At 36.7% G+C, this 9,984-nt stretch overlaps 1 protein-coding gene across 7 annotated transcripts in view; it reads left to right on the top strand.

Annotated features, from left to right (window-relative positions):
* The window catches only part of ect2 (epithelial cell transforming 2), a 70,720-nt gene extending 61,067 nt beyond the window's left edge, over nucleotides 1-9,653 (top strand). For 4 of the 7 annotated variants that reach the window (XM_034881458.1, XM_034881457.1, XM_034881459.1 and 1 more), the window contains 2 exons: nucleotides 4,099-4,669; nucleotides 8,285-8,373. In XM_034881458.1, coding sequence (XP_034737349.1) covers nucleotides 4,099-4,638 — 540 coding nt within the window. In that variant the 3' untranslated portion in view covers nucleotides 4,639-4,669; nucleotides 8,285-8,373. Of the gene's footprint in view, nucleotides 1-4,098; nucleotides 4,670-8,284; nucleotides 8,423-8,456 lie in introns of those variants that run through there. The other 3 variants (XM_034881461.1, XM_034881463.1, XM_034881462.1) reach the window with 2 other exon arrangements.
* The last annotated feature ends 331 nt before the right edge of the window (nucleotides 9,654-9,984 follow it).

Below are 9,984 nucleotides of genomic sequence, written 5' to 3'. Positions count from 1 at the left end.
ACAATTTTTGATCAACTCATATCAATTGCATGCTTAAATAACATACCGGTTAAAGACCCCAACATTTCAAGAGAACCCAACCCACTTCCGGGTTAAATCCGACCACTTCCGGTTTAGGCCCCGCCCACTCCGCGTACGGATACGGATACAGATAATTCATGTGGTAAACAGATACAGATAATGCTGTACTCGCTCATCCCTAGTTACCAACACATGGTGAAAAACTTCAAGTCATTAGCACCTTTGGAATATATATTTACTGAGAAAAATGGTGATGTGTTCAATACTTATTTCACCTGCTGTATCATCCACATAAAGCATACGTTTGTGCACTACCCTTCCTGCCATAACACCTGGGAAGTTAATCTCCTTCCCCCCTTACGGTTGCTGCCAAAGGCTCTATTGCTTAACAAAACAACAAAGGAGAAAATAGTGAGCTATTTCTTGTTCCCCTTCCAAAAGTAACATTTTTAGATAATTTTGAACATATAGGCATCAAGGGAAATCTGTTATATCTATCAGCTATTGGGGTTTATCAGCTGCAGACCATGCGGTATTAATGAGACCTAATATTATTCAACGAGTTACGCCCGTGAATAAACCCAACCTGATCAGGATTATTTAAGTGCCCATTTTATGAAAAAAATCACTTTTTCTGGGATTTGCAGTGTTATTTTGTCTCTGGTGCTTTCACATGCATACAAACTTGAAAAAGAAAACATTCATGCTGTTTTGAGTGAGATACGGGTTTCTGTATCTCCTCTGCCTTCAGTCTCCGGATGAGGTGTTCATAATCTCCATGGCTTTCTACGTAACTAGCTGAGATGAGGTGGCTAGCCATAGCATGCTAGCCGGCTAGCTCGTTCTCAATGCCAAAACACTGCTACAGAACACACTAGTTTATCATAATCTACAAAAGAACTACTTCCATGTACCTGTTCTGCAGGTATACCATAAGTGGCCCTCGTCTAGAAGAAGTCACTCAGCTAATCCTGCCTTGTACTGACCGAAGTTATAGAAACTTATCTATCTGATATGAGCCTTACCTAGCTACTGCGCTTGTGCAACTCCCAACAAATAAAGAAGTTAGATGCCTCACTCTGTAGCTAAAACAAGTGAGATACCTCACTCTGTAGAGACCTAAACACACACGGTGAAAAGAGGAATTGCAGGAATGTGCAGTACAATAAAAATAGTGTTTTTTGAAAATTAAAAAAGGTAAACCTATTCTGGTACAACCTCAAAATACAATTGTAAACCTACAAATGACAATAATATGGGCGCTTTAACTAAGCAGTTACCTTATTAAATGTATTCGCCAAGATTTTTTAAATCTTAACATCTAACTGCATTAAGGAAATTGGGCAGTAATTCTTAGTAGTGCTGAACAATTTTGGAAAATAATCACAAATATTGCAACTTAAAATGCAATTATTTTTTTAAGCCCTTTGTCTTCTGTATTTTTCAACAAAGATAAGCAATAAATCACTGTATAGTATGAACAATATTCAATATATTAAACAAAATGTTCTTTTCTGGAAGCCAGGCCTGTATGTTATGATGAAATTATGTGATTTTTATGAATAACCTCTTTTATATCAGTACTTCAATTACAGTAGAATATTGAGCAGTGACCAAGCCTGGTGTTAACATTCATATGAAAGTCAGAAACAAACTAAAGTTCAGATAACATAAATACAAAAACAAATATGTGGCTTTACCCCACTTAGTAGTATTTACATTATTATTTACTGTAATAAACATATGTCATGTGGATTTCACTTGTTAAACACTGAACGTTACTAGAAAGTTAAATAAGTAAAAATATACGGTGTGTGTGTGTGTGTGTGTGTGTGTGTGTGTGTGTGTGTGTGTGTGTGTATATGTATACAGTGAACCCTTGTTTATCACGGGGGTTACGTTCCAAGAAGAACCCGTGATAGGCAAAATCCGTGAAGTAGTAACCTTTACTTTTTTTTACAATTATTATACGATGAAATACTCCATAATACACTGAAACCAAAGAACAAAACTTTTTTACAGGCCTAAGCATTTCTTTAACAAATAAAAGTACTGTATTAACGTGTTGTTTTTTTTACAAATAACTACTGTAAAATAATACTTTTAATCATCAATACGGACTGAAGGCTTCAAATATATATATATATATATATATATATATATATATATATATATATATATATATATGCACTGCTGTGACCCCATGAACAAGACAGCTGTCTGTGGTTAGTTCACGCCTGCAAAAGCAGGACAGTAGAGTGTGTTATCTAAACGGCTAAAGTAAGTTGTAGAGAATGTTAGCCTACATGGAGTCCCACATAACCACTCCAAATCTGTTTTGGAGATAGGTTTGGCAAAGTGTTTTGAATTATGGTGGTCATGTTTTTTGACCAATCTTGCTAGTTTCTAGTAGAAATGTGTATCAGAGCAAATTTGTACGTGTTAAGTTTGAAAACTGTTATGAAAAATGGAGGTAGGCAAATTGGTTCCAAAGAGACACTGCATCAACAATCATTGTCCTGACTGTCGATTCAAAATGGAGGAAGATCCTGGCGCATGTCTGTCATCTGGAGGTGGTTCAATTCAGGAAGCTTTAAGTGGATCAGATTTCTATTCTGATTGTTGCTAAAGGTAGCACTATCATAAATCTGTTTCCTCACTTTAAACGCCACCCAGTGCAGAAGACTCCAGTAAAGCCACCTATCCACTTAAAAGACAGTTTAACTACCCCCATGTTTTTTTTCGCGGTATTGCTCTAAGAACGTGTAAGAAGTGACCTTTCAATGAACTTAGGGAACTTAAGGGAATTTCACATTATTTAAGTCAGTCGGTCAATACTAAAGCAATGAAACTATAAAAAAATTATAAAATAATCACTGTATTTCTGAGAAACTTAGATTTCAATGGAAAAAAAATGTGTTAAATTAATAATAATAATAAAAAATAATAAATGTGAATGTAAGATTTATTCATATAGCACATTAAACAATTGTGGTTGACCAAAGTGCTGACATTTTTTTTTTAAACTTTTGTTTAATGTTGAAAAACGAGGAGGGAGCAAGTCTCCCAAAGTTTGCCAATGTGTGTATGAGGGGGTTGGTGGGCCGTGAGTGATTAGTCAAATGCGTGGTTAATGTGATCTGCATTTGTGTTGTGTGAAATTCATGTTGCAGTCCAAAATCCATTTGAGTGGTGATTGGTAGCCCATCTGTTCATCCATTTGGTTTGCTCAAGACTGTACATTGGTGAGGAAAATGTAAACCGATGATGCATAGTGATATGGCCTAACATTGGCTCTCCTCCCTTTCTCCCACTTACGGTCTCAACTCCGTCTGTGAGCACTTCGGTCAGTAAGGAGGGAGGCAGAGCCTTTATAAGGCACAGGCAGTAATAAAGTACATTGACAATAATACTATTTTCTTTACACTTTTGAATGTGCAATTGTTAAACGCCATGTTGCTGGAGTGTAAACCTGCCTAAATCCGATAGAGAAGGACAAAGTTACTAACATTAGCCTACACTCTAATACAGTAGCAAAACTGACTCCCACTCAGGAGAAAAATACTACAATGTAGATATGCTAGTGGTCTTTTTCTTCCTGTAACCTCACAAAAGTAATGTAGCAATTATCCCAGGCTGATTAAACAAAGCTGTTCATGGGAAGTGTTCAGCAAACAGTTGCTTGCCAATGGAAACAAGATAATAAAAAGTTTGATAATCAGAGCTTTCTTTAAAACCTGTGTTTAACAATTTAAAAGTGTTGGCCGCTGTGCATTGTACATTTAAAACTACAGTATTGATCTGTCCAGGTATGTGATGAATTTTTTTTTCCTGCAGTTGAAACTTTCCTAATCTGCCTTACCTTTCCAAACACGTTTTGTCTTTATGTAATATTCGCCCCCCCAAAGAATAGTCTTTTACATGAAGACAAAATTTCTGTCACTTGTTTTACCTTCTGAGGATATTCTCTCCCCCTGGATTTTGTTTCAGCATGTATATTCTTTGCTTATCTAATCATTTTTTATTGATATGTAAATCCGTGCTCCATATCTCTCTCCCTTCTGCTATGTACTCTAGATGTCTCGCTCTACCTCCACGTTCAGTTTGAGTGATTCTGCAAAAAGCAGTGCTGTGGTGCAGCGTTCTAACTCTCTGGACCATCCTCCTGTCAGGGCCAGGGTTCCTGTCTGTATACGTACCCCCTGCAGCCCAGCCCAAAACCCTGCCCATATCCCTGGCCCTGAGTTCAGCCAAAGCCTGAACCCTGACTATTGCCCTAGCACCCGAGAACCCAAGTCCATTCTTCATGCTCCATTAGTGTCCCAATTAGCACAAGCTCATTTAGGCCTCTACAATTCTCAACAGTCCACCACTCAGCCCATCTCCATTCCAGCTGTCCGAAACTCCACTCAGTTCAACCCCAAAACTTCCCATCCAACATCTAGCCAGCATGTTTCCAGACACCTACCCTCTGTAGGGTTCCAGCCAAGGCTCCTTGTTTCTCAGCCGGTTAATGTCAAAGGTATGACCTTTTCTGAGTCATGCAGGGATCCTCAAGAACCCTTGGAACCACACAAGGCTGCCCTGAACAGTCCTCGCAGGGAGACTCTGCTCTAAACCATGGCCAAGTTCAGTCCTGGAGTCTGATGTGAGCAAACTTATTATTGTGGTCTAGTTTAAACCAGGGGTGCACTGCTAAACTTTTTCATGTCAAATTAATCCTCACTATATGCTGTCAATGTTGGCCTTTTAACATCCAAATGCCACATGTGTATTTCTAGTCCCAAATCAACCCCTTAGAAGCTGAGACCCTACGAAAAAGATGGATCAGATTAATAAGGGTCTGCTATCCAGCTGAACTCTGATCTCCAATGATTATATGAGAGGGGCTTAGAAATATACAAGTATTGCAGTTGCATTGGTTCTCCCTACTTAAGATTGGGATACGTATACAGGGCATAGATTTTAAGGGTTGATTTGGAATAGCTGTGCTCCTTTGAATCACCCGGGTTCCTAACTGTTGATGGTGGCTGGGAATGTTGTCTTGTTGGTTGAAATCAATTGTTGGCTGTATACAAATACGGTATTATAAAGCTGAGTTGGTGTAGATTTAGGACATGAACAAGATTTGTTAGGCCTGCACAATATTGAAAAAAAACTGACATTGCAATTTTTTTGTTCTTTTCCCCCTGCAATAAATATTGCGGCAACGTGGTATCAAGACTTTGCGTTAACATACACGCCAACTTTCAAAATCAAAGTCACTCACAAGAAGAAAACTACTGTTGGGTTTAGGAAAGTCCCGTGTTTTACTCCCTTGCCACCCCAATAAACCTCCCTAAGTGGATTTTCGCCCTTTGATAGTATTTGTTACAGCAGAAATTAACACACAATCGCAAAGTAATGTAACTCGATAGAAGCCAAACTGCGTTGATAAACACGCTAAAAAGCAAGTATGCACCAAGAATGGCATACAAATTGATGTGACAGACATACGCCATTTCATGAGATCAGTCTAATTGCGATATGAAACAAACACAAATTTTTACAAGATGACATAAATCACTCTATTTGGAAATAATAAATCATTCTCGACCACTGGGGTGATTTTTGTAGGGGAGTGTATCTACATAGAAAATAAAAATTAAATGGGAACCTTTCTAATGTGAAACTTTCTTTGTTGAACTTTAATGCTTTACAAACACCAAATCAAGTACCGGTAAGCGCTGTGACTATTAGTGATTTTAGAGAGGGAAATTAGTTAGAAATACACTGGTTGACTAGCATGACACCATTGTATTCATATAATACTATCAATCCAGGCTAAAGTGAATTATTCTGAAATATGAAATTTTAAGTATGTTAATAATGCATTCATGTTGCTTCCTCTAAATTTTAGGATTAAGTTGACTAGCGGGGGCGGCTTGTTAATTGATCAACATGGATTGTAATTGGTGGTTGGCTGTGCATGCAGAGCCTGTATGTCCCACACTAGCATCAAACTGTGTATCCAAGAACACTTAAATCAGTGTAAATGACATTAGACCAGACACAGACTTCTGTTGTAGGTTAGTGTTACGTTTCCAGTGTCGTGGCTCCAAACCATAACGTTAGTAGGGACAGACGCCTTGTTTCTTTAGGCTAACTATATTAGCGTTAGCCTGGCTAGTAGCAGCTTTCTGCATTGAAAAATGGCCGGGGGACGTGATAACTTTGCATTAATCCGGTGATTTAGTTTATCTTTGCTTCAAACATAAAACACGGACTGCTGTAGTTTCACTACTAATGGAAAAACATGTGCATCACTGCGTCAACTGCCGCTTATTGTACTTTTCTACACACGGGCGAGCCTCACTTCCCATAACAAACTCCATTGGACTATCGTTACGTAACATACACACGCTGCCCACATGGCCTCCAGGGTTGGCCGGTAACAATGTAAAAGGAGAACGGTGAAAGTCTGTTTTGAAAACTAAATCTAATATCGTGCAGCTAATATCGTTCAGCCCTAAGATTCATCCAGTTTACTCTCCTTAAGGGGGAAAATGGCTCATTAAAGGAATGCTGTTACATATAAAATATGTTATTTTCTTGTTAGGTGTTTAACACATTACTGTTAAGTATGGGCAGATCCATAAACATTAAAATGGGTTGTTTTAATTATAAATCAATCAAATTAACTAGGTTAGGTTATTAATTAGGTTAAGGTTAACATAAAGCTTTTCAATAAGTGCAGCTTCTTCAAAAACAACTTAAAGGACTAATGAAAGTGTCAGTGGAAGAAAATATTCAAAGTAAAAATTCTAAAAGTCGTTCCATTGATTTTGGATGAAATGCTCTTTTTATTTTTGGCCAGTTTACACAAAAACAGCTAACTAGAATTAAAATGTCAATTGGAGCCAGAGTGCTTTCTAATCAAAACTTTAATTTTTGGTGGCAGGTCACGTGTTGTCTGTCCTACATTTTAACCAATTGTTATTGCTGAGTTGCTGTACATATATCCCAAATTCAGTGCTCTACCATTCTGAAAGGTATTTATGCTTATGAAAAAGGGTTGGACAAAGATTACAGAAGCGTGCATATCAACGAAAAATATTAGACTTAGCTTTATTAATCCCTTTGGGATGACTCCCGCAAGGAAATTAAACCATTATTAGTTGTTAACACCAACCATAGTGAAGAGGAAGAGAGTTCTACGGCGATTCAATTAATTTTTAAATAATTAATGACAGTGCTGGGCACAGTCACTCAAGTAAATAAATGACAATCAATCTTAGGTATCAAACACTCGCTTAAAAGGTAGATGTAGAAATATAGATTTGTCACTCACTATTCAGAAAAGAAAAAAGTGATTTTTATGGTGAAATATAAGTATATAGAAGTAGTCAGTCTACCTTGCCTGAAATATAGACCGCCCCACTGGCTTTGATCATAGCAAAGGCCGTTGAGTAACTACAGGGGTGTCGATGTGTGGTTGGATGGATGGGTGGCTAAAGTGAAGGGAGTTAAAATGCTGTTATTGAACTGAGTTGAATGGCTAAGTGAACACTTAATAAACATACACACGTGCACTGTTGCTTTCTTGTTTCAAATAGTAATATCTTATCCTGATAACTGCTTAGGTGTCATTTAAGGTTATGCAAGGGATATTTTAGTTTACTACTTTACTCTTTTGTTGCTTGGTTTCAGTAAATTAAAGCATTGTACTCACTGAAGTAATTGCTGAAAGTTGGTAACATTTATAGTAACATTGATAAAGCAAAAGTCTGATGGGGCAAAAAAGGAGCAGTCAGATCTGTTAAGCCATATTATCTAAACCACTTAATTGGGAGGTAAAAGCAAAAATAAGCACACATGAAATAGCAGTGCAGGATTGCTGTTTGCACACCAGTGCCATTAAATTTAATTCAAACTACCATTCAAACGTACAGCCCTAGTGTTCACACAACTAGGTGAGTGCAATAGGCCAAATTTGAAGCAGAAAGTGGCAAAAGAGCAATGTTTCTAATGGAGCGTTTGGGATAATACATTTGCCGTTCAGTTTTGTTTTCTATTCCAAATAAGTTTGAATAACCTGAAGGTGTGTTTACACTCTTGTTCTTTCTTGCCGTGTTTGACTTTGTTGTAGTCATACCGTTGATGTGGTGAATGGCCAAACAAATGTAAATAAGAGCCACATTTTGTTAACACTTTATTTTAGGTTTTTGTCACCTCTTCACACACATTTTTCTTTCTCTAATTTGTTTATCTTTTTTTCTCTCAGGCACACCATTCCCCCTCCATGGTCAATCTGCCCTCCATGTTTGAGAGGAAGTACCACACATTCAGTCGTTCAACCACCCACCTCTTCTGAGACACTGCTGCTTAGGAGGGTGCAATAAAGTAGAAGTTATATATATATATATATATATATATATATATATATATATAACTAACTAACTAACTAACTAACAAGGATTTGTCCATACTGGAGCTCCTCACAGACTTTCCAAATCCAAAAGGAAAATGGCATTGAAGGCACTGAATAATTCATTGTTTAGCTACTGCTACAGTGCTTCACCACTGCAACTTGGGCCATGAAGGGTTAAAACAATTAAACCAATTGTTCATCAACCTGATGCCTACCACATGATGTATTAAGTTAGATGTATGCAATTTGGTGACTCTTTCTAAACATACACAATGCTTGAATTAAGACTAGAAGCTAACTGGAACGGTACTGCTTCTTGCTAAGGGCTACAGCTGTGTGATTACCACTGTCATTTAAAGTTTGCCTTACCCTTAAAAAATGAAGGATGCTCTGCTTTTTGTCTGCACTTGTTAATGGATTACATTGACATGCTTAATTTTTGTTGTTAATGTACTTCACCATACACATTGTCACATGTTCTAGCCTGTCCAGCTTCCTGGTTGGTTACCATTGTTGGCAGTGTTTAGGGAAGTGTTAACACTTAAATATTGACCAAGTAAACAATGTCTTTCATCTTGTTAAAATTGGAACGTTTTGCTGTCCTTGAATGCTAGTTTTATTTCACTGTGCTTTAAAGAAATAAAAATACTTTTAATTGTACATGTTTAGGTATTTCTATTTAACAAATGTAGGTTGTTAAGCTCTTTGTTAGTTTTATGTACTGGTTAAAGTTAGAAGGTTGACCTCTCATGCCCTTTACCGTGTTGTAATGTTTTTTAATTACCTTTTATACCTTATGACCTTTTATAATAGCTGACATTTAATCATGATTTAATGTAGTGGGGTAGACTTAATTTCACCTGATATTACTCCTTGTAATTAACCCACCTTAAACATTTAAACATAAGATAGTTTCCAGCTTTTATAAAGCTTCTATTGTACCATTTAAGAGAATAAGTTAGAATAGTTAAAATACTTATGCTCTGTTCCCTGTATAGCTGTCCACATTTTAAAAGATGTCTTTACAGTGTGTCCATTCTGTGTCTGTGTAAATGTTTAAGAAGGAATGCTGCATCAGTGTACATATTTATCCTTGACAAATACATTTTTTGTTTTCTTTCTTTTCTTGCTATTTATGTTTCTAGTTTTCTCTTTTTCTCTAATGCTGTTTTTATGTAATTAAATCAACTCCAGTTGTTTCATCTCTGTATTAAATACACTATATGCAGATATGATTTTTTTTGAATGAACGTTTTTACTCCTGGTTATGTGTTATATATATGTGTGTGTATATGTATGTATGTATGTATGTATGTATGTATGTATATATATGTATGTGTGTGTGTGTGTGTATATATGTGTGTGTGTGTGTGTATATATATATGTGTGTGTGTGTGTGTATATATATGTGTATATGTATGTATATATATGTATGTATATATATATGTGTGTATATATATATGTGTGTATATATGTATGTGTGTATATACACTCACCGGCCACTTTATTAGGTACACCTGTCCAACTGCTCGTTAACACTTAATTTCTAAGCA

The sequence above is a fragment of the Etheostoma cragini genome, chromosome 9 (assembly GCF_013103735.1).
Source record: "Etheostoma cragini isolate CJK2018 chromosome 9, CSU_Ecrag_1.0, whole genome shotgun sequence".
NCBI lineage: Eukaryota > Metazoa > Chordata > Actinopteri > Perciformes > Percidae > Etheostoma > Etheostoma cragini.
This window is presented reverse-complemented; position numbering and strand designations above follow the sequence as displayed.